The sequence below is a fragment of the Ranitomeya imitator genome, chromosome 3, assembly GCF_032444005.1.
Source record: "Ranitomeya imitator isolate aRanImi1 chromosome 3, aRanImi1.pri, whole genome shotgun sequence".
Taxonomy (NCBI): domain Eukaryota; kingdom Metazoa; phylum Chordata; class Amphibia; order Anura; family Dendrobatidae; genus Ranitomeya; species Ranitomeya imitator.
In genome coordinates, this window is record NC_091284.1 from 32,269,236 (window position 1) to 32,295,093 (window position 25,858).

General features: G+C 42.7%; 1 protein-coding gene across 2 annotated transcripts in view; it reads left to right on the forward strand.

Moving 5' to 3' along the window:
* The window catches only part of DSCAM (DS cell adhesion molecule), a 570,150-nt gene that overhangs the window by 531,084 nt on the left and 13,208 nt on the right, over positions 1-25,858 (forward strand). For both annotated transcript variants that reach the window (XM_069760714.1, XM_069760715.1), the window contains exons 31-32: positions 4,612-4,809; positions 8,248-8,550. In XM_069760714.1, the coding sequence (XP_069616815.1) occupies positions 4,612-4,809; positions 8,248-8,550 (501 nt within the window). The remainder of the gene's footprint in view (positions 1-4,611; positions 4,810-8,247; positions 8,551-25,858) is intronic.

Consider the following 25,858-nt stretch of genomic DNA (forward strand, 5'->3'; position numbering starts at 1 on the left):
CTTTGGAACCTAGAAGGATCGGTAGCAACATTCCAGTTGCATGCAGAATCCAAGCCTATGATTGCAGATTCCATTCTGAAATCCACTTAGAGTCTGATGACACTCACACTTCCCATGAAATAGAAAAAATCTGTATGAAATATTTTTTTGTATCGGTGTGTATAAAAAGTAGCATGTTACTTATTTAGTTTCGACTGTGGGTCTCATCTGCTACATACTGGCAGCATAGCTAATGCAAATATTTAGCAGAAATCCAAATGTCATTTTTACTTAATTTGCTTATAGAATTATTAATTACTGCATTTCCTGCAGTCACCAGAAGGGGGAGTGTAAGAGTTTGCTGCATACTGTTTATACTTGGATCTCAACATAAAAGTGTGCAGTGATCCTCTGAGCTCCCCCTAGTGGTGGCTGCGGGCGACCAAAAGCTTATCTATTATTCATTGTATTAGGACTGATCCTTCCAAATTGTGCCCGAGGAGGATAGAGTCATTTACCCTCCCCCGTTACAGCTTCATTAATTAATTTGCTAATTTAAGGCTTGGTAAATAATTATACTTTCTGTAATCAGCTGGAATTTGGTTAATAATATATGAAGTTATTTTCTCTGTCTCCGAGTGGTAGAATTAATTGATTAAAAGCCTGGGAAGAACAAGAAAAAAAATAAAAATGCAAAATTGAATCTCACATAATCAGGCTCGCACAGGAGGTAGCTTGCTTAACCCTTTCAAAGCCATCACTGCCATGCATTTGTATCCCACCATAAAATCTAAAGGGATCTATAAGTTATGACAACCTGCAACAGTTCAGTATATACACCATGTGGCCTCGAAATCATGGGTGACCATTCTAGTGAAAGTGCCAAAAATTTGATGATTAGTTATTTTTTGTTATAAACGAACGCAAACTATTGTTGGTCACTATTATATGTAAATTTTGGGTGTTTTTTTTTTTTAAAGGGACAGTCATGATAATGCCTTTAGTAAAAACATCGATCCGATCGATCGGCTCTAACTTTATTTCATCTGGCCGACCTTTTTCCCTACAGCGGCCACTACAGTTGGAATGTGGTATTACATGACTCCTATTCAAATGAATGGTCAACCATGTAACTCGTGGCCTTCACAGCTGAGACCTCCCTTACTTAGTGTCTCTCTTGTCTAATTCATAGAGGGGATTAGATGGGGAATATAGAAGGGTGATTATGAGACAACCTTTTCTATTTTTTTTTTGGGGGGGGGGAATCCCCCAAAATATTGAATCTACAATATGTCTGGTTATTCCAAGTAGCTTGGCAATTACAGACACTATACAATTCTGCATGCAGCTTTGGCTGTGACTAGAGAACAGGACATCAGTTTCTTAAAAATTGCAATCTTAATCAAATGTTCAAAATCGGAGCTGCACTTCCAGTTTTGCCAAGAAATCTTTACCGCTTTGACTCTTCCGTGCCCTAAATCCCTATTTTTAGACTCTCGTTATTTATTTTAGAGAAGAAAATCCTTCGGTTAAAAAAAAAAAAAAGAAGAAAAAAAAAAAAAGACGCTTCATAAACTATGTATAAGGCTGTGCTCAGGAGACATAAGAATGCCACAGCGGGGTGCGGAGAACCACAGTAGGATAATAGGGCAATTGGGGTAAAAAGCCTTATTATATGTGACGGCGCTGTCTAGCCAGGCTAAAAATACGCCGGCCGGCTCTGCGGCAGACCTGACATTTACAGACGTGCGGGAATTCTCCGAGAGCCGGAACCAAGGGTAGGACATCGGGGAGCGGGGGACTGATGAGAGGGCCACCGGGTAGGGGAACACATACATCAGACATCAGGCTTTACGCCTTGCGGGCACGATGTGGATGTTGTGCTGCTTGGCCTCTCCGGGGAATGATTTTTAGATTATTTATTGTTTAGTTTATTAAATTCTAAATCGTTTTTCGTAAAAAAAAAAATGGCGTCATTACCCGTAAGCCAGAGGCGAAGCTGAGCATCTGATCATAAAGCATCGTGACACTCTCTGAGGACGGCCCTGGAAAGTGGAATGTAATGCAAAATATAAGTCATTCGTTTTCGATTTAGTTGTTTCTAGGTTCTAGTAAAGTTGGGTGACCACAGATATGGTGTTTGGTAGCTACAGGTTATGAAGATCTAGGTGAAAGACTATGAAGGAGCTGTAATGGCAACTATAGTCCGTGTTACCAAACTTTCCGAGATCCTGATAAGTTCCAAAAAAAAAAAAAACACGTTAACTATTTTTACTTATTCTTTACCTATTTTGTTCTGTTATACCATCAGATATTATACTCCATTCATAATCAGAGCTGCATTTAGTAGGCTGTTAGAATCGGCCTGACCACTCAGGTTAGCAGCACATATAGTCACATGTAAAAGTTTGGGCACCCCTGGTCAAAATTACTGTTATTGGGAACAGTTAAGCAAGATGAAGATGACGTGATCTCTAAAAAGCCTAACGTTAAAGATGGCACCTTTCCTTTGTATTTTAGGCCTTTGTTTTTTGTTCATTATAAAAATTACAAAAAGGGAAATAGGCAGATGCAAAAGTTTGAGTACCCTTGGAGATTTGTGTACTCCGAAAACTTTGACCAAGGTTTCAGATGTTAATTATCCTGTTAGGGTTATGGCTTGTTCACTATCATCATTAGGAATGGCCAGGTGATGCAAATTTCCCAGTTTTATAAATATACCGCCTCCTCTAACCTTGTGCCAAAAAGCAGCAGCCATGGGTTCTTCTAAGCAGCTGCCTAGCAATCTGAAAATGGTGAAAGCCCAGAAAGCAGGAGAAGGCTATAAGAAGATAGCAAAGCCTTTTCAAGTTGCCCCTTCCTCATGTAATTAGGAAATGGCAGGTACATGAACAATGGAGGTCAAGATAAGGTCTAAAAGACCAAGCAAAATTTCTACTGTTCAGATACATCTGCACAAATATGGCCTTCGTAGAAGAGTCATCAGAAGAAAACCTCTCCTGCATTCTCACCATAAGATTCAGCGTCAGAAGTATGCAAAAAACATAAGTACTGTGGATCGCCGATGAGGTTAAAATACAACTCTTTGGCCACAATAATTAAAGGCATGTATGGAGAGAAAAGGGCACAGAATTTCAGGAAAAGAACATCTCGCCAACTATTAAACATTTAGGTGGATCAATCATGCCTTGGGGTTGTGTTTCAGCCAATGGCACAGGAAACATGTCACGGGTACAGGGAAGTATGGATTCAATTAAATTTCAACAAATACTTGATGCAAACATAACACCATCTGTAAAAAAGCTGAAGGTGAAAAGAGGATGGCTTCTACAAATGGAAAATTATCCTAAATCCACAATAGATGATCCCCAAAGGAGCAGGCTGAAGGTTTTACAATGGCCCTCTCAGTCCCCTGATCTAAGCATCATTGAAAATATGTGGCTAGACCTCAAAATAGAAGTGCATGCAAGACCCAGGAATCTCACAGAACTGTAGGAATTTTCCAAGGAAGAATGGAAGAAAATCCCTCAAAGAAGAAAAGCATTTACAAACTGTGATACTTGCAAAAGGGAGTGTGACTAGGTACTAACAGTGCAGGGTGCCCAAACTTTTGCATCAACCCATTTTCCTTTTTATAATGTTTAAAATGTAAAAGATGATTTATATATAGTGGTGTGAAAAAGTGTCTGCCCCCTTCCTGATTTCTTATTCTTTTGCATGTTTTTCACACTTAAATGTTTCAGATCACCAAACAAATTTATATATTAGACAAGGATAACATAAGTAAACACAAATTGCAGTTACTATATAAAGACCTTTATTATTAAGAGAAAAATAAATCCAAACCTACAGAACCCTGTGTAACAAAGTGACCCCCCCCCCCCTTTAAAACACAAATTAACCGTGCTTCATCACATCTTTGGGAAGCTGAGTTCAAATTCCCTAGTCACACTCAGGCCTGATTACTGCTACTCCTGTTCTCAATCAAGAAATCACTTAAATAGGACCTGCCTGACAAAGTGAAGTAGACCAAAAGATGCTCAAAAGCTAGATTTCATGCCACAATCCAAAGAAATAAAGAACCGGGCACTCAACTTGAATTAAACTTGAGGTTTTTTATTCAGTACGGTATGAACAGCGCTACTTCTCTCTCTGTACTCTATTCACTATCAGGGGGGTCTAGGTATACTAAGTGGCTCCTTATTGGTGTTTCTATTACTGATATATCATGAGCTTATGATTCTTTGTATTACTACGGAATAAAAAACCTCAAGTTTAATTCAAGTTGAGTGCCGGGTTCTTTATATCTATATGCATATAGTTTGGGAACCTACCCGTGCACCCTAGTAGCTGTGCTCACGTCTTTTGACTCACAATCCAAAGAAATTCTGAAACAAATGAGAATCAAATAATTGAGATCTATCAGTCTGGAAAGGTTATAAAGCCATTTCTTAAGCTTTAGGACTCCAGCGAACCACAGTGAGAGCCATTATCCCCAAATAGTGAAAACATGGAATAGTGGTGAACTTGCAGGAGTGGCCCTGTCACTGTACATGAGTCAGGGGTGTGTCAGTCTTTTGAATGCCACTTCCTTACTTTCATCCCTATTTTACCACTTCTTCTTTCTTACAGATCCAACCACTAGGAAAAACGCTAAAGCCGGTCCGGCAGCCCGCAATAGATACGCAAGTCAGTGGACACTTAATAGACCCCATCCCACCATATCTGCTCACACGCTAACAACAGACTGGAGGCTGCCAACACCAAGGGCAACCGGATCAGTAGACAAGGAAAGCGATAGCTACAGTGTGAGCCCATCACAGGACACAGGTAACTTATTTTTTTATAATAGATAGTAAATATGTCACTGTTTGCATTTTTTAAGTTTGGACACTTTAGTACAGTGTTGTAAAGGCACAACAATCACGTAAAACTTTGTGACGTGTAAAACGTAACCTTCAATGGGGCTTGTGAATTGAGACCCTGTTATATTCCGATGGTCCCAGCATTCAGGAATTCATCCAAAACTCTGTAGAAGGTTGGAGGTTTCCTTTAATTATAGGTTCAGTCCCTGTGTGTATTATACAGTAGGTATCCTTTGTATTTTGGTTGCTTTGCCTTCTTATAAAGTCGCTGATTCTCGGTGTAGTCAGAATCCCCAATCTATTTGCAGTGGTCCGTTCCACAAGTCACAACATCATCCTGAACCATTGTGGATCAAACCACATAACAGACACAGAGGGGTTCTGACTACATAAGTGGCTGCCTAGCAGTATAAAGCTTGGCAACGACGAAAAGCACAAGAAAGAACATTTCTCTCAAACAACAACTACTTCTGCTCATCATCTACATCTTCTCCCTTCCTCTGATTGAACATTAACAAGATTTTGGAAGGTTTCGTGGTCATATAGTGGGTTACATGGATGTGAGAGTCACACGTAAGACACGTAGACCTCTCTCATGGCCATGACATCAATAACGTTTTCCGGATCTGCGGGGTCAAGCTAACAAGATCTAAGTTAAAGTGGACAACCCATGATCTAATGGCCTACTGACATGATCCTCACCTCAGACGCCCATCCCGTGCCCGCATTACTGACGCCATTTCTGTATAAGCCCATTGGAAACTGCAGACACAGAAATCTGGAATTCTCCAGCCATGAAGCGCTTCTCCCTCACATCCCTCCAGCCGGTGAATCTGTTATATTGCAGTTCCCATGGTAACTCCATTTATCAGCCCCTCCGACAAAACTCGATTAGAACGTCTATTACCGGCAGGTGCAAGATTATTTCTATGTGTCTGAATTGCTTCGGACTCAATCCGCCGCGTATGATTTGATATTTTGTAAGATCCGATCGTATTGAAGACGCTGCTCCTCCTCCCGGCGCTGTGAATGTAAATGTGGAGCTGATTTCCCCATTGAAATACGTCCTAAGCCAATAAAGGGATTGCAAGGAGCAGCCATTGATTTCCTTATAAGCTACTTACCAGATGAGAAATTGCCTTAATATTAGCGAGGATGATAAAGCAATAAAAAATGGTATAGATTAAGGGGCCACGTTTACTGCCACCGCCCGCCGCTCCCGTATTGATTGCATTATGCTGTTTACTCGCATGAAAGTACATTGTGTTTTCATTAGGATTCAGTCGATATGTAGGATTCTGGATTACTAGATGTTCTGGACGATCAGATGTTACATGTTATTACTCTGAGTAACCAGAACAACTCTTATTACTGCTCATATAGGGGGCAATGGTGCGTGCACAGACCCTCTATGGCACCATATGGAGTCCCTAAAGGTCCATATTACAGGCCTATTGGGTCACTGGGCATCCTTGGGTGTAACTACCAGGGCTGCAGGTTTTGGGTCCCAACAATTAAAAGGGCCCGGCTCTATAAATGGTAAGATGCACATCATAATGTCTGTGAAAAATAAAAGGGCAGGATGAAAACTGAATGTGATCCCACTGTAGGTGTTACTGTTTTACTATGGAGTCACATAGTTACCGCTGAGTACTATCCCTGCACATCACTGTGTGCATTATACCTGGGTTGTGACATTACTGTGTACATTAGCATAGTGCTGAGACTTCACTGTGTGCTTTATCTCTGTCCTGTGACATCACTGTGTGCATTACCCTTGTACTGGGACACCACTGTGTGCTTTATCTCTGTCTTGTGTCACCATTGTATGCTTTATCACTCTACTGTGACATCACTGTGTGCTTTATCTCTGTCCTGTGACAACATTGTCTGCATTACCCTTGTACTGGGACATTACTGTCTGCATTACCCTTGTACTTGGACACCACTGTGTGCTTTATCTTTGTGTGCTTTAACACTGCACTGTGTCATCACTGTGTGCTTTATCACTGTACCGTGACATCACTGTGTGCTTTATCACTGTACTGTGACATCACTGTGTGCTTTATCCCTGTACTGTGACATCACTGTGTGCTTTATCCCTGTACTGTGACATCACTGTGTGCTTTATCACTGTACTGTGACATCACTGTGTGCTTTATCAGTGTCCTGTGACAACACTGTCTGCATTATCACTTTATTGTGACATCACTGTGTGCTTTATCACTGTACTGTGACATCACTTTGTGCTTTATACTTATACTATGACATGACTGTGTGCTTTATCCTTTTATTGTTACATCACGGTGTACATTATCTCTGTACTGTGACATTACTGTATGCATTATTCCTGTACTGTGACATGACTGTGTGCTTTATTTACTGTGACATCGCTGTGTGCAGGATTTCTGTGCATTTTGCCTCTATAATTACATATGTTTGTGAATTATAGCCTCAACATTATGAGGAGCCAAAATATCAATCATTATTTTACCTTTTGAACTCGCTGCTGACAATGGCCGCAGTGGGCCGAGGCCACTGTTACCAGCTTTGTTACGGGGCCTCATGGTTACTTGTTGCACCCCTGTGCGTGACGCTGATTACCCTAGAATATCCTTATACGACCATGTGCATTAGTCACAGGTTCTGATCTTGCAGGATTATGGATTATCTTTCCATTCTGTGCCGAAAGCAAATTCTGCCCTGTGAAATTCAGGATACTTCTATCTAAAAGAAGCTAAATTAAAGGTGAAAATCACAGCGTCAACAGCTCGACACCGTGCAGACCCAACGCTGCTGCATCTGATCATTTACATATGAGACTCTGGATCAGTATTTCCACTCCTTCTCATCTCTCAGACCCTGCCAGCAATTTCAGCAAATATATTATGTAAATTGACAGGACCTGAGGGCAGATGGGTCTGGACACTTATTTTATGCAATCACACCATGCATGCCATTGTTGGCCATCGTTGGCCAGGGTACTGTGCTGCCAGACTGGAAACCAGTGTGCCATATGTTTCTGTACAGTAAAATGTAATAATCCAACATCAATGGGACATCAGAGGTGGGGATATATTCCAAAAATTAAAGGGTCAGGTCACTTGGTGATGCAGTAGAGTGGTCTTTAATGCTGCCATTCTCCACTGGCTTAGTCCAATTTCTATATTGCCCCAGTTAGATGCCTACTTTGGTAATATGGTGAGTACAGCCTTGTAGCCTTGTGCCCATCAACAGGCCTGAATCATCTTAGACCGGTCCGAAGTTTGGGAAACAATCTTGGAAAGTCTCCATGGTTTTTGTAACTTTTATCCACCTTGGGTTTTTCCACGGCGGTCCTAGGGCAGACCTACACAGCACAGACCCAATCAATGACAGTGCCTGTGTGTTTTTCTTCTTACAGACCGAGCACGGAGCAGCATGGTCTCTACAGAAAGTGCCTCGTCCACTTACGAAGAGCTGGCAAGAGCCTACGAGCACGCCAAGATGGAGGAGCAGCTGAGACACGCCAAATTCACCATCACAGAATGCTTCATATCAGACACCTCGTCAGAGCAGCTGACCGCAGGGACTAATGAGTACACAGACAGTCTGACCTCCAGCACCCCATCAGAGTCCGGGATATGCAGGTTCACTGCATCACCCCCCAAACCTCTCGATGGCGGAAAAGTGCAAAATATGGCAGCTCCAAAGGCACATCGGCCAGGTAAGTGCATGTCATCCTTCTTCAGGCCGTGGTATTCCAGCGGTGACCACCATCTTAGAAATGTGCTATACCGTGTCTGCTATACAATAGACTGCCTTACCATGATGCACAGACCTGATTTATACGGTGGCTGCAACTTTCGTTACTGGTAATTCTGATCCAAGGTTGGTCTTTTCCACTATTCCTCTTGTCTGTAATCTCTACACCTCTCCCCTCTTTCACACATCCGTCCATGTCTACTGCACACGTGGTGACAGTTTTCACACGTACCGGAGACATTTACGCACATAGACCCATGTCAAGTTTGTTTCCAGGGACCGTGTGTCCGTGTGCAAGAACATGGTGACATGTCTGGTTTTTTTGTGCCGGCAGCACGGTCCGCACAACGTCCCGCACACGTGCAGTCTGATGACACACGGATGACATTAGGCCGACGGTCGTCCCAGCCGACTCTCCCATACACAGGAGCGCTCGCTCAGGCTGAGTGTTAGAAAGCCGACTGCTGACAACCACCCCTCCCGACCACAAGTCAGCCGGAGGCCACATACACATTATCTCGTCGATATCGACAGGTTTAGCCGACATTAGTCTAATGTGTATTGATCGTATAGCTGTCTTTTTGGCTTGTCGGAGGGTCGTTTAGTGAGTGGAATGGCTGCCACTGTTTCAGTGCCAATAGCAAAACTTGCAGGAGGCATGGTCTTGGTTGTAGGTGACATCCCTTTAATGAGCGCCTCTGCAGGTTCTGTGCTGTGACGTCCCTTTAAGAAGCGCCTCTGCAGGTTCTGTGCTGTGACGTCCCTTTAAGAAGCGCCTCTGCAGGTTCTGTGCTGTGACGTCCCTTTAAGAAGCGCCTCTGCAGGTTCTGTGCTGTGACGTCCCTTTAAGAAGCGCCTCTGTAGGTTCTGTGCTGTGACGCCCCTTTAAGAAGTGCCTGTGCTGTTTGCAGCCCGTATCACAGCAGGCATAGCTGTTTATTTGGCCGCTTTCCTCTGCGTGTAAACAATGGTTAGATCCGATGGGTGACATTTTCTAGACTCGCTGGAAACAATCCGTCCGTTCCGTTGTTCCGCCGCACGCGATCTACCTGTCAGCTCCGCTGCGGGATTATTTTTAAACCTGAGGATTTTCATAACAAGAATGTTGTGGAAACAAAAAAAAAAAAAAAAAAAACCTTTTTACACTTGTCAGAAAACCAACCGACCATTAAATGGTTTGACAAGCAGCATATTTAACGTTATGCCATCAGGACGGGACTTTCTTTTTTTTTTTTTTAATATTCTAGATTTTTTTATTTTTTAAGTTGGTCTGAAAAAGAGTCTACATTTTAATTTCATGCTTTTGTAATTTTAATTGTGCCTGGCAGACGCCTCGTATCAAGAATATCTTCTGACAGTATAGTAATGAAGCTGGAGCATTGCTTCATTTATGTCGATCGTGGCTAAGCTAAGGATTTATTTAACGGGCCATCGAAGTAAAAGTGATTTGTTCACCAAATATGTTGAACATTCTGTGTTAATATATCTTTATAGTGTAAAAGTCAGACTTCCTACAGCCACCACTAGGAGGAGCCCTGGAGCCTATAAACAGTATGCAGTGAGCTCCCTAATGGTGGTGGCACGCATACAGAGATGTATCATTTAATCCAATGCCTATCCAGTATGGCAGTGCTATAAGATGTAAAAAAATAAATGAAAAAATTAAGTGTTGACAGTAGTCCGAAAAGTCTCAACACAACACCCAAAGCTTGTACCTCTAGTTATACACTAGATGCTCTAACGTATGAAAAGCCACCAAAATCTGTTATGTCTATAACTACTATAATACTGCTCCTATGTACAAGAATGTAACTACTATAACACTGCCCCTATGTACAAGAATATAACTACTATAATACTGCTCCTATGTACAAGAATGTAACTACTATAACACTGCCCCTATGTACAAGAATATAACTACTATAATACTGCTCCTATGTACAAGAGTATAACTACTACAACACTGCCCCTATGTACAAGAATATAACTACTATAACACTGCTCCTATGTACAAGAATATAACTACTATAATACTGCTCCTATGTGCAAGAATATAACTACTATAATACTGCTCCTATGTACAAGAATATAACTACTATAATACTGCTCCTATGTGCAAGAATATAACTACTATAATACTGCTCCCTATGTACAAGAATATAACTACTATAATACTGATCCTATGTACAAGAATATAACTACTATAATACTGCTCCTATGTACAAGAGTATAACTACTACAACACTGCCCCTATGTACAAGAATATAACTACTATAATACTGCTCCTATGTACAAGAATATAACTACTATAATACTGCTCCTATGTACAAGAATATAACTACTATAATACTGCTCCTATGTACAAGAATATAACTACTATAATACTGCTCCTATGTACATAAATATAACTACTATAATACTGCTCCTATGTACAAGAATATAACTACTGTAATACTGCTCTTATGTACAAGAATATAACTACTATAATACTGCCCCTATGTACAAGAATATAACTACTATAATACTGTCCCTATGTACAAGAATATAACTACTATAATACTGCTCCTATGTACAAGAATATAACTACTATAATACTGCTCCTATGTACAAGAGTATAACTACTATAACACTGCTCCTATGTACAAGAATATAACTACTATAATACTGCTCCTATGTACAAGAATATAACTACTATAATACTGCCCCTATGTACAAGAATATAACTACTATAATACTGCCCCTATGTACAAGAATATAACTACTATAATACTGCCCCTATGTACAAGAATATAACTACTATAATACTGCCCCTATGTACAAGAATATAACTACTATAATACTGCCCCTATGTACAAGAATATAACTACTATAATACTGCTCCCTATGTACAGGAATGTAACTACTATAATACTGCTCCTATGTACAAGAATATAACTACTATAATACTGCTCCTATGTACAAGAATATAACTACTATAATACTGCTCCTATGTACAAGAATATAACTACTATAATACTGCCCCTATGTACAAGAATATAACTACTATAATACTGCTCCTATGTACAAGAATATAACTACTATAATACTGTCTCTATATACAAGAATATAACTACTATAATACTGCCCCTATGTACAAGAATATAACTACTATAATACTGCTCCCTATGTACAAGAATATAACTACTATAATACTGCCCCTATGTACAAGAATATAACTACTATAATCCTGCTCATATGTACAAGAATATAACTACTATAATACTGCTCCCTATGTACAAGAATATAACTACTATAATACTGCTCCTATGTACAAGAATATAACTACTATAATACTGCTCCCTATGTACAAGAATATAACTGCTATAATACTGCTCCTATGTACAAGAATATAACTACTATAATACTGCTCCCTATGTACAAGAATATAACTACTATAATACTGCTCCTATGTACAAGAATATAACTACTATAATACTGCTCCTATGTACAAGAATATAACTACTATAATACTGCCCCTATGTACAAGAATATAACTACTATAATACTGCTCCTATGTACAAGAATATAACTACTATAATACTGCTCCTATGTACAAGAATATAACTACTATACAGGTCCTTCTCAAAAAATTAGCATATAGTGTTAAATTTCATTATTTACCATAATGTAATGATTACAATTAAACTTTCATATATTATAGATTCATTATCCACCAACTGAAATTTGTCAGGTCTTTTATTGTTTTAATACTGATGATTTTGGCATACAACTCCTGATAACCCAAAAAACCTGTCTCAATAAATTAGCATATTTCACCCATCCAATCAAATAAAAGTGTTTTTTAATAACAAACAAAAAACCCATCAAATAATAATGTTCAGTTATGCACTCAATACTTGGTGGGGAATCCTTTGGCAGAAATGACTGCTTCAATGCGGCGTGGCATGGAGGCAATCAGCCTGTGACACTGCTGAGATGTTATGGAGGCCCAGGATGCTTCAATAGCGGCCTTAAGCTCATCCAGAGTGTTGGGTCTTGCGTCTCTCAACTTTCTCTTCACAATATCCCACAGATTCTCTATGGGGTTCAGGTCAGGAGAGTTGGCAGGCCAATTGAGCACAGTAATACCATGGTCAGTAAACCATTTACCAGTGGTTTTGGCACTGTGAGCAGGTGCCAGGTCGTGCTGAAAAATGAAATCTTCATCTCCATAAAGCATTTCAGCCGATGGAAGCATGAAGTGCTCCAAAATCTCCTGATAGCTAGCTGCATTGACCCTGCCCTTGATGAAACACAGTGGACCAACACCAGCAGCTGACATGGCACCCCACACCATCACTGACTGTGGGTACTTGACACTGGACTTCAGGCATTTTGGCATTTCCTTCTCCCCAGTCTTCCTCCAGACTCTGGCACCTTGATTTCCGAATGACATGCAAAATTTGCTTTCATCAGAAAAAAGTACTTGGGACCACTTAGCAACAGTCCAGTGCTGCTTCTCTGTAGCCCAGGTCAGGCGCCTCTGCCGCTGTTTATGGTTCAAAAGTGGCTTTACCTGGGGAATGCGGCACCTGTAGCCCATTTCCTGCACACGCCTGTGCACGGTGGCTCTGGATGTTTCCACACCAGACTCAGTCCACTGCTTCCTCAGGTTCCCCAAGGTCTGGAATCGGTCCTTCTCCACAATCTTCCTCAGGGTCCGGTCTCCTCTTCTCGTTGTACAGCGTTTTCTGCCACATTGTTTCCTTCCAACAGACTTACCATTGAGGTGCCATGATACAGCACTCTGGGAACAGCCTATTTGTTGAGAAATTTCTTTCTGGGTCTTAAGGTACCGTCACACTAGACGATATCGCTAGCGATCCATGACGTTGCAGCGTCCTCGCTAGCGATATCGTCCAGTGTGACAGGCAGCAGCGATCAGGCCCCTGCTGTGCTGTCGCTGGTCGGGGAAGAAAGTCCAGAACTTTATTTCGTCGCTGGACTCCCCGCAGACATCGCTGAATCGGCGTGTGTGACACCGATTCAGCGATGTCTTCACTGGTAACCAGGGTAAACATCGGGTAACTAAGCGCAGGGCCGCGCTTAGTAACCCGATGTTTACCCTGGTTACCAGCGTAAAAAAACAAACAGTACATACTTACATTCAGCTGTCTGTCCCGTGCTGTCTGGTTCCTGCACTGACTGCTGGCCGTAAAGTGAAAGCAGAGCACAGCCACAGCGGTGAGTCACCGCTGTGTGACTCACCGCTGTGCTGTGCTTTCACTTTCACTTTACGGCCAGCAGTCAGTGCAGGAACCAGACAGCACGGGACAGACAGCTGAATGTAAGTATGTACTGTTTGTTTTTTTACGCTGGTAACCAGGGTAAACATCGGGTTACTAAGCGCGGCCCTGCGCTTAGTTACCCGATGTTTACCCTGGTTACCAGGGACCTCGGGATCGTTGGTCGCTGGAGAGCTGTCTGTGTGACAGCTCTCCAGCGACCAAACAGCGACACTGCAGCGATCCAGATCGTTGTCGGTATCGCTGCAGCGTCGCTATGTGTGACGGTACCTTTACCCTCTTGCTTGAGGGTGTCAATGATGGCCTTCTTGACATCTGTCAGGTCGCTAGTCTTACCCATGATGGGGGTTTTGAGTAATGAACCAGGCAGGGAGTTTATAAAAGCCTCAGGTATCTTTTGCATGTGTTTAGAGTTAATTAGTTGATTCAGAAGATTAGGGTAATAGGTCGTTTAGAGAACCTTTTCTTGATATGCTAATTTATTGAGACAGGTTTTTTGGGTTATCAGGAGTTGTATGCCAAAATCATCAGTATTAAAACAATAAAAGACCTGACAAATTTCAGTTGGTGGATAATGAATCTATAATATATGAAAGTTTAATTGTAATCATTACATTATGGTAAATAATGAAATTTAACACTATATGCTAATTTTTTGAGAAGGACCTGTACAAGAATATAACTACTATAATACTGCTCCCTATGTACAGGGATGTAACTACTATAATACTGCTCCTATGTACAAGAATATAACTACTATAATACTGCTCCTATGTACAAGAATATAACTACTATAATACTGCCCCTATGTACAAGTATATAACTACTATAATACTGCCCCTATGTACAAGAATATAACTACTATAATACTGCTCCTATGTACAAGAATATAACTACTATAATACTGCTCCTATGTACAAGAATATAACTACTATAATACTGCCCCTATGTACAAGTATATAACTACTATAATACTGCCCCTATGTACAAGAATATAACTACTATAATACTGCCCCTATGTACAAGAATATAACTACTATAATACTGCTCCTATGTACAAGAATATAACTACTATAATACTGCTCCTATGTACAAGAATATAACTACTATAATACTGTCCCTATGTACAAGAATATAACTACTATAATACTGCCCCTATGTACAAGAATATAACTACTATAATACTGCCCCTATGTACAAGAATATAACTACTATAATACTGCTCCTATGTACAAGAATATAACTACTATAATACTGCTCCTATGTACAAGAATATAACTACTATAATACTGCCCCTATGTACAAGAATATAACTACTATAATACTGCTCCTATGTACAAGAATATAACTACTATAATACTGCTCCTATGTACAAGAATATAACTACTATAACGCAGCCCCTATGTACAAGAATATAAATACTTTAGTAGCGGTAGATGCTTATATATCTGTCCGTCAGATGATGTATACTGCCTTTATTTCTGCTCACACATAGTTTCTCCTCTCCGTGTGTTGCTGCTCATCGATTGCTCTTCATTTTCCTAGCAGATAATGGGTTCTCCCTAGTAGACGGTATCGGAGGTGCGCCATTCCTTCCCCAGTGAGTGTGAGAATTCATATAGAGTGGTTTTATGGATTCCAATATGCTTCGGCGGCTCTGGAGGACTGCTCCTGTTTTAGTTTGTTTGGACTCCAGGGAAAGCTAAAGTAAAAGAAACACAGCTCTATCACTGATAGGAAAAGATAACAGATTAACTCATTGTATGCCTATAGATGATGCCAGCTCCAAAGATCTTGTGTCCTGCTCTTAGAGATAAAGATGATTCATTGTGGTATAGCTAATACAAGGCCAAGGGGGCAGAGAATGGCACAGCAAATCAAAGATAAAAGAAAATGATAACTTTGTAGATGCAGCTTTGGATGTGAATGTAGAATAAAACACTGTAAGGGACATAGTTACTCAAATTTTTAAGTAGATTTGAAATTTACCATGAAATTCTGCAGCCACCACTAGTGGGAGCTCAGGAGCGCAGAGTTCATTGTCTGATCAGTACGCAGTCAGCTCCTCTGCTCCCTCTAGTGTTGGCTTCCCAGAATGAGAATTTTATCATTTTGCTGGGATTTGGATCTCTGTTTCAGAAAATCAAAACTCTGGCCAGAATTGGGATATATTAAGAGATCAATCAGCACAACATGGCTTAATTTTAGGTTCTGGGATGGACATGCATTTTAAGGATACACGGGATGGGTATTGGATGGAGAACATGCTTTGCAGTGCTGGTGAAGGAAGCAGCTATGAGCTCCAGGGGTGGCCGTGGCTTCTGCTGGCTGATCACTGTATAAATCACACCGGACAGTTCATTACTGCCAGTGGAAGGAAATCCTATTTCCCTGGCTTTGAACTTTCCTGAAGGAAATGACCCATAAGTGGCAGCTGCTCCTAACTAAAAAATCTCCAGCCTTCACAGTCAGTAACCCATGGTCCCTAACCAGAGGAGGACGCCTCTATATATAGACGGCAGCCAGCTGTATACCCCGCACTATAACACTCATCATCCATGTAATGGAATGTTGGAAGTAGTAGTGTTCTATGCATAGAGTGTCGCAGAATTGCATTACGGTCATGTTGGGGGATGTAGTGCTCCATCTATAACCTGTGATAGTTATATACTGATCGCTATCTCTATACTGAGGTTTATATAACTCCTTGTCTTCGCACTACTCTCATCCTGATGCCTATATAGAGTATGATGATAGAAATGGCTCAATTTCAGGACCTCCGGGGTGACAGGAGGTTTTTGGCAGCAGGCATGGGATTTGCAATATAAGGACTTTTGTCTGCATTCACCATGCCTGGGTAATTTTATCTTGTACGGACTTAAAAGAAAAAAAAAAAGTATAAATGCTTGAGCCTGCGGGCACCGCACCGTCTGTGCCTCCTCTGTACTGCGCCACAACGTAACCGCTTGTATTCTCACACATTCGTGTGAACGTATGTGTGTTCCCTGATTTATTTTTTCTTATGCCACACACACACCCACTGAGTACGTCATATTCTGATCCTCAGCATTGGATCAAAAAAAAATGATAGATATATATGATATAGATATTTTATGGATAGATAGACTAGATTCTATACCTGGGCAAGAAAAAATGAAAATTACATCTACTGAATGGGAGGAAAAGAACTAAGCAACAGCACATGTGAAAAAGAGTTGGGTATACGAAGAGATCACAGACTGCACATGAGTGTCACAGGTGTGTCAGGTGTGACAGACAATCTCTGTTGTGGAGTGATATCCCCCTCCCTCTAGGACCTAGCGGAGACCTCCATCTTCTGCTGCTGATTGACACACCCTTGCTGGATGTTTAAATACCTTTAGTCTCTTCAGTAAGGCACTGGTGATAGCTCTATTTTCCTCTTCCAGGTTGGAAGTGCTAGTAGTCGACTAGTGTCTTCTTGGAGTTCTCTTGAAGGATTGTTGGAGTGATCTGTCTTATGTCTTCTCAAGCAAAGTGTATACCCTTGTTTGTTTACTCGTTTTATCTTTTGTTGTAGTGGGGGCTGACTAGAGCGCACCCTGCCCACCCCCTATCCAGGGCCTATCTCTAGGGGCAGTCAGAGATTAGGCTTCTGCTCTGCAATAGGTGCAGCATGCAGGCGTGTACTACGGAGGACAGATAATGAACTTCAATCCAATATTGCGGCCAGCATGCAGCCAGCGGGTAAGGAAAGGGTGAATCAAACACCCGAATACTCCGCCCATGTGACCGAAAACCGGTCCCACCAAATTCAGGTGACAGGTTCCCTTTAAAGGGGCCGAATAATATTGCACGTCCCACTATTCAGTTTTTGAATTTTCACAAAAATTTAAAATAACTAATAAATTTCATTCAACTTCACAATTGTGTTCCACTTGTTGTTGATTCTTCACCAAAAATTTACATTTGGTATCTTTGAAGCATGATATGTGGGAAAAGGTTGAAAAGTTCCAGGGGGCAGATTCAGGATACTATGACTTTATATACGAGATGGGTTCGCCCCTTGTTTGACTGACAATATCCCATAGTGTCTGTCAGACAGGCTGGATCGCTGTGTTGAACTACTTTTATCTTTCATTTCCGGAGAAGTCCTAGAAAGCTTATTCAGAGAGGTGAGATATCTTGGTTTCCTACTGTTCCATTGGATGACGAGAAGATCATTATCTGCCGACTTGAAAAATATATGAAGAGGAAATCCAATCCTCGCAGGAAACCGATGCTTCATCATCCATGTATTATTTATTCACCATTGTTCCATGTTCACCTGTGCAAGTGCCGAGTGATTGTCTTTCCTGCTAAACAGAGCTGACAAACATCCAATCACAGGATTCCCTGTCCCTTTAACCCCTTCCCGACCCATGACGCCACGTAGGCGTCATGAAAGTCGGTGCCATTCCGACCCATGACGCCTATGTGGCGTCATGGAAAGATCGCGTCCCTGCAGACCGGGTGAAAGGGTTAACTCCCATTTCACCCGATCTGCAGGGACAGGGGGAGTGGTAGTTTAGCCCAGGGGGGGTGGCTTCACCCCCTCGTGGCTACGATCGCTCTGATTGGCTGTTGAAAGTGAAACTGCCAATCAGAGCGATTTGTAATATTTCACCCATTATAACGGGTGAAATATTACAATCCAGCCATGGCCGATGCTGCAATATCATCGGCCATGGCTGGAAATACTAGTGTGCCCCCACCCCACCCCACCGATCGCCCCCCCTGCCCCCCGATCTGGCCGGTACACTGCTCCGGCTCCCCTCCGTCCTGTGCTCCGCTCCCCCCCCGTGCTCTTGTCCGCTCCCCCCGTGCTCCAATCACCCCCCCGTGCTCCGATCACCCCCCCTGCACTCCGATCCCCCCCCCCCCCCGGTGCTCCGTTCCACCCCCCGGTGCTCCGTTCAGCCCCCCCGTGCTCCGTTCCACGCCCCCGTGCTCCGTTCCACCCCTCCCGCGCTCCGATTCCCCCCCCCGTGCTCCGATTCCCCCCCCCCGTGGTCCCCCCCACCCCATCATACTTACCGATCCAGCCGGGGTCCCGTCCGTCTTCTCCCCGGGCGCCGCCATCTTCCAAAATGGCGGGCGCATGCGCACTGCGCCCGCCGAATCTGCCTGCCGGCAGATTCGTTCCAAAGTGCATTTTGATCACTGAGATATAATCTATCTCAGTGATCAAAATAAAAAAAATAATAAATGACCCCCCCCCTTTGTCACCCCCATAGGTAGGGACAATAAAAAAATAAAGAAATTTTTTTTTTCCACTAATGTTAGAATAGGGTTAGGGTTAGGGTTAGGGGTAGGGTTAGGGCTAGGGTTAGGGGTAGGGGTAGGGTTAGGGCTAGGGGTAGGGGTAGGGTTAGGGGTAGGGTTAGGGTTAGGGCTAGGGTTAGGGTTAGGGCTAGGGGTAGGGTTAGGGGTAGGGTTAGGGCTAGGGTTAGGGCTAGGGTTAGGGTTTCGGTATGTGCACACGTATTCTGTTCCTCTGCGGATTTTTCCGCTGCGGATTTGATAAATCCGCAGTGCTAAACCGCTGCGGATTTATGGCGGATTTACCGCGTTTTTTTCTGCGCATTTCACTGCGGTTTTACAACTGCGATTTTCTATTGGAGCAGTTGTAAAACCGCTGCGGAATCCGCACAAAGAAGTGACATGCTGCGGAATGTAAACCGCTGCGTTTCCGTGCAGTTTTTCCGCAGCATGTGTACAGCGATTTTTGTTTCCCGTAGGTTTACATTGAACTGTAAACTCATGGGAAACTGCTGCGGATCCGCAGCGTTTTCCGCAGCGTGTGCACATACCTTTAGAATTAGGCCATGTGCACACGGTGCGGATTTGGCTGCGGATCCGCAGCAGTGTTCCATCAGGTTTACAGTACCATGTAAACATATGAAAAACCAAATCCGCTGTGCCCATGGTGCGGAAAATACCGCGCGGAAACGCTGCGTTGTATTTTCCGCAGCATGTCAATTCTTTGTGCGGATTCCGCAGCGTTTTACACCTGTTCCTCAATAGGAATCCGCAGGTGAAATCCGCACAAAAAACACTGGAAATCCGTGGAAAATCCGCAGGTAAAACGCAGTGCCTTTTACACGTGGATTTTTCAAAAATGGTGCGGAAATATCTCACACGAATCCGCAACGTGGGCACATAGCCTTAGGGTTAGGGTTGGAGTTAGGGTTGTGGTTAGGGTTAGGGGTGTGTTGGGGTTAGGGTTGTGGTTAGGGGTGTGTTGCGGTTAGGGTTGTGATTAGGGTTATGGCTACAGTTGGGATTAGGGTTAGGGGTGTGTTGGGGTTAGTGTTGGAGGTAGAATTGAGGGGTTTCCACTGTTTAGGCACATCAGGGGTCTCCAAACGCAACATGGTGCCACCATTGATTCCAGCCAATCTCGTATTCAAAAAGTCAAATGGTGCTCCCTCACTTCCGAGCCCTGATGTGTGCCCAAACAGTGGTTTACCCCCACATATGGGGTATCAGTGTACTCAGGATAAACTGCGCAACAATTACTGGGGTCCAATTTCTCCTGTTACCCTTGTGAATCTAAAAAAATGCTTGCTAAAACATAATTTTTGAGGAAAGAAAAATGATTTTTTATTTTCACGGCTCTGCGTTGTAAACGTCTGTGAAGCACTTGGGGGTTCAAAGTGCTCACCACATATCTAGATAAGTTCCTTGGGGGGTCTAGTTTCTAAAATGGGGTCACTTGTGGGGGTTTCTACTGTTTAGGCACACCAGGGGCTCTGCAAACGCAACGTGACACCCGCAGACCATTCCATCAAAGTCTGCATTTCAAAACGTCACTACTTCACTTCCGAGCCTCGGCATGTGCCCAAACAGTGGTTTACCCCCACATATGAGGTATCAGCGTACTCAGGAGAAACTGGACAACAACTTTTGGGGTCCAATTTCTTCTGTAACCCTTGGGAAAATAAAAAATTCTGGGCTAAATAATTATTTTTGAGGAAAGAAAACGTATTTATTATTTTCACGGCTCTGCATTATAAACTTCTATGAAGCACTTGGGGGTTCAAAGTGCTCACCACACATCTAGATAAGTTCCTTTGGGGGTCTAGTTTCCAAAATGGGGTCACTTGTGGGGGGTTTCTACTGTTAAGCCACATCAGGGGCTCTGCAAACGCAACGTGACGCCCACAGAGCATTCCATCAAAGTCTGCATTTCAAAACGTCACTACTTCACTTCCGAGCCCCGGCATGTGCCCAAACAGTGATTTACCCCCACATATGGGGTATCAGCGTACTCAGGAGAAACTGGACAACAACTTTTGGGGTCAAATTTCTCCTGTTACCCTTGGGAAAATAAAAAATTGCAGGCTAAAAGATCATTTTTGAGAAAATAATTTTTTATTTTTATTTTCATGGCTCTGCGTTATAAACTTCTGTGAAGCACTTGGGGGTTCAAAGTCCTCACCACACATCTAGATTAGTTCCTTTGGGGGTCTAGTTTCCAAAATGGTGTCATTTCTGGGGGATCTCCAATGTTTAAGCACACAGGGGCTCTCCAAACGTGACATGGTGTCCGCTAATGATTGGAGCTAATTTTCCATTTAAAAAGCCAAATGGCGTGCCATCCCTTCCGAGCCCTGCCGTGCGCCCAAACAGTGGTATACCCCCACATATGGGGTATCAGCGTACTCAGGACAAACTGGACAACAATATTTGGGGTCCAATTTCTCCCATTATCCTTGGCAAAATAGGAAATTCCAGGCTAAAAAATCATTTTTGAGGAAAGAAAAATTATTTTTTATTTTCATGGCTCTGCGTTATAAACTTCTGTGAAGCACCTGGGGGTTTAAAGTGCTCAATATGCATCTAGATAAGTTCCTTGGGGGGTCTAGTTTCCAAAATGGGGTCACTTGTAGGGGAGCTCCAATGTTTAGGCACACAGGGGCTCTCCAAACGCGACATGGTGTCCGCTAACAATTGGAGCTAATTTTCCATTCAAAAAGTCAAATGGCGCGCCTTCCCTTCCGAGCCCTGCCGTGTGCCCAAACAGTGGTTTACCCCCACATATGAGGTATCGGCGTACTCGGGAGAAATTGCCCAACAAATTTTATGATCCATTTTATCCTACTGCCCATGTGAAAATGAAAAAATTGAGGCGAAAAGAATTTTTTTGTGAAAAAAAAGTACTTTTTCATTTTTACAGATCAATTTGTGAAGCACCTGAGGGTTTAAAGTGCTCACTAGGCATCTAAATAAGTTCCTTGGGGGGTCTAGTTTCCAAAATGGGGTCACTTGTGGGGGAGCGCCAATGTTTAGGCACACAGGAGCTCTCCAAACGCGACATGGTGTCCGCTAACGATGGAAATAATTTTTCATTCAAAAAGTCAAATGGCGCTCCTTCCCTTCCGAGCCTTACCATGTGCCAAAACAGTGGTTTACCCCCACATGTGAGGTATTGGTGTACTCAGGAGAAATTGCCCAACACATTTTAGGATCCATTTTATCCTGTTGCCCATGTGAAAATGAAAAAATTGAGGCTAAAAGAATTTTTTTGTGAAAAAAAAGTACTTTTTCATTTTTACGGATCAATTTGTGAAGCACCTGGGGGTTCAAAGTGCTCACTATGCATCTAGATAAGTTCCTTGGGGCGTCTAGTTTCCAAAATGGGGTCACTTGTGGGGGAGCTCCAATTTTTAGGCACACGGGGGCTCTCCAAACGTGACATGGTGTCCGCTAAAGAGTGGAGCCAATTTTTGATTCAAAAAGTCAAATGGCGCTCCTTCCCTTCCAAGCCCTGCCGTGCGCCCAAACAGTGGTTTACCCCCACATATGAGGTATCAGCGTACTCAGGACAAATTGGACAACAACTTTCGTGGTTCAGTTTCTCCTTTTACCATTGGGAAAATAAAAAAATTGTTGCTAAAAGATAATTTTTGTGACTAAAAAGTTAAATGTTCATTTTTTCCTTCCATGTTGCTTCTGCTGCTGTGAAGCACCTGAAGGGTTAATAAACTTCTTGAATGTGGTTTTGAGTACCTTGAGGGGTGCAGTTTTTAGAATGGTGTCACTTTTGGGTATTTTCAGCCATATAGACCCCTCAAACTGACTTCAAATGTGAGGTGGTCCCTAAAAAAAATGGTTTTGTAAATTTCGTTGTAAAAATGACAAATCGCTGGTCAAATTTTAACCCTTATAACTTCCTAACAAAAAAAAATTTTGTTTCCAAAATTGTGCTGATGTAAAGAAAACATGTGGGAAATGTTATTTATTAACTATTTTGTGTCACATATCTCTCTGGTTTAACAGAATAAAAATTCAAAATGTGAAAATTGCGAAATTTTCAAAATTTTCGCCAAATTTCCGTTTTTATCACAAATAAACGCAGAATTTATTGACCTAAATTTACCACTAACATGAAGCCCAATATGTCACGAAAAAAACAATCTCAGAACCGCTAGGATACGTTGAAGCGTTCCTGAGTTATTACCTCATAAAGGGACACTGGTCAGAATTGCAAAAAACGGCAAGGTCTTTAAGGTCAAAATAGGCTGGGTCATGAAGGGGTTAAAGAAATATTCTTCCATTTACAAAAAGTATTCCTTTAAGACTTAGGCGTGACATAGATAAATTATGCACAATTAAAATTGCTAATGCAATTAGATAACATATCAGAGCAATACTGCTTACTACAAATTCTTATTGCGTTCTATTAAGTAATACGAGTCTATTATGTGTCCATGCGTAAAGTGTTGTGATAATTGCAAGCTCATGCATTTTGCTTCCACAATGCATTTATTAAATTTGCATGTGACATAGTGTGATGAAACTACAGCAGAAATAAGGCTCACAGCCATATGTATTAACATGCAGCTTTACCTGGATAAAGTTCGCGGATGCTGCAGCAATCCCCTACTGATTGCAAATTGATGGTCTATGGACTGGTTTCCCAGAAATATAAATTGATGGCATATCTCAATAGTGATAAGTTGGGATCCGACCTTTGGGACTAACAGAATTAGGAGTGTTGTGCAGTGGGGTTGGTACAGTGTGACAGACAGGCAGTGACCACAGAAACATTCAAACCCAATGTATTTTAATGTCCAAAGAAACTTACAACTGGAATACAAAAGGTGTCCTCCGGATCACAGCTGGGAAACAAGACAGTCTGTAACCGAGACCTGTTACCGTGGGCAACTGCACCACCGTCTCACACTGAGGGGTGCCAGGCCTTTTGGCTCTGTTACCTCACACAGGCTGAGCTCTGCAGAGCTTCTCTGCACGCTTGCAAACCAGAACTGACACGCCCAACTCTTTGCTGTAGGGTTTTGACAAGGAACCTGTGGCCGTCAGCCACATGGAAGGCCTGACCGGGAAGGAAACGGACTGCCCCACTACCATCCTGTTGTCCGCTTCAAAAATAAAAGGGTGACAGGTTTTCTTAAATCTGCCCTGGACAAATAGCTTGCCCAAGTACCAACTTACTTTTATTTTTCATTGCAATCACAGCTATACCTGTCACTGCAATGCACACCCTCCACCTCAGTACGCATCCTGGGGGGACACATAGAGACCCTCACATATAACACCAATTACTGCCTCACATACCCCCCCTGTTCAAACTTGTGAGGTTGAACATTTGTCACCATACAGGGGGCAGTGACAGGGCATCCGCATTTTCCTGTGACTTCCCTGCCCGATGTTCTACTGAGAAACTGAAGTTTTGTAGGACCAGGAACCATCTGGTGACCTGAGCATTCCTCTCTTTTGCGTTTCTCATCCAGACGAGGGGTGAATGGTCCGTTACTAAACGAAATTGATGCCAGAGCAAATAGTAATGTAAGGACTCCAAGGCCCACTTAAAGGACGCCAAGCACTCCTTCTCCACTACGCTATAGTTTTTCTCTGCCGGGGTCCGTTTCCTGCTCAAGTAGGTGACTGGGTGCTCATCCCCGTTAACCTCTTGCGACAGTACTGCACCTAGACCTACCTCTGAGGCATCTGTTTGCACGATAAAGGTTTTCTTGAAGTTGGGGCTGCAGAGGACCTGCTGTCCAGACAACACTGAGATCAGGGACTGGAATGCTTCCTCTGCTTGAGGATTCCACCGTACCATCACCGACTTCTTACCTTTTAACGGGTCAGTTATGGGTGCCGATCTTCAAGCAAAAGTTGGTATAAACCGGAGGTAGTACCCAATGATGCCGAGGAACGCCCTCACCTGTTTGGTACTCAACGGCTTAGGCCAGTTTTGAATGGCCTTGATCTTGTTTACTTGGGGTTTGATAAGCCCACGGCTGATCACGTAACCTAAGTTCCGGGCTTCCGTGAGCCCTACCGCACATTTCTTTGGGTTCACTGTTAACCCCGCGATTTAGAGAGAATCCAGCACTGCTTGTACCTGGGACAGGTGGATATTCCAATCCGCACTAAAGATGACTATGTCGTCTAAATACGCCGACGTGCATTTCTGATGAGGCTCTAACACTATGTCCATCAGCCTCTGGAATGTGGCCGAAGCCCCATGTAACCCAAAAGGCAAAATGACATATTGATAGAGACCCTCTGGCATTATAAAAGCAGTCTTTTCTTTCGACGATTTGGTTAACGGAACCTGCCAGTAACCTTTGGTGAGATCGAGCGTCGTGAAGTACTGGGCCTCCCTCAGTCTCTCAATTAGCTCATCCACCCGGGCATTGGATAGAGGTCAAATTTTGACACCTCATTTAATTTTCTGAAGTCATTACAAATGACCTGTGTAGCTTTGGAATTAACACAATGGGACTAGCCCACTCACTCCGGGACTCCTCGATGACTCCCAACTGAAGCATTTGCTTCACTTCGGCCACGATGGCTTGCCTCTGGGCTTCTGGCACCCGATACGGTTTCATCCGTACCCTTACCCAGGGCTCATTGACAATGTCATGCTGGATCACCGAGGTCTGCCCTGACAGCTCTGAGAATACATCTGTATTCTGTTGCACCAGAACT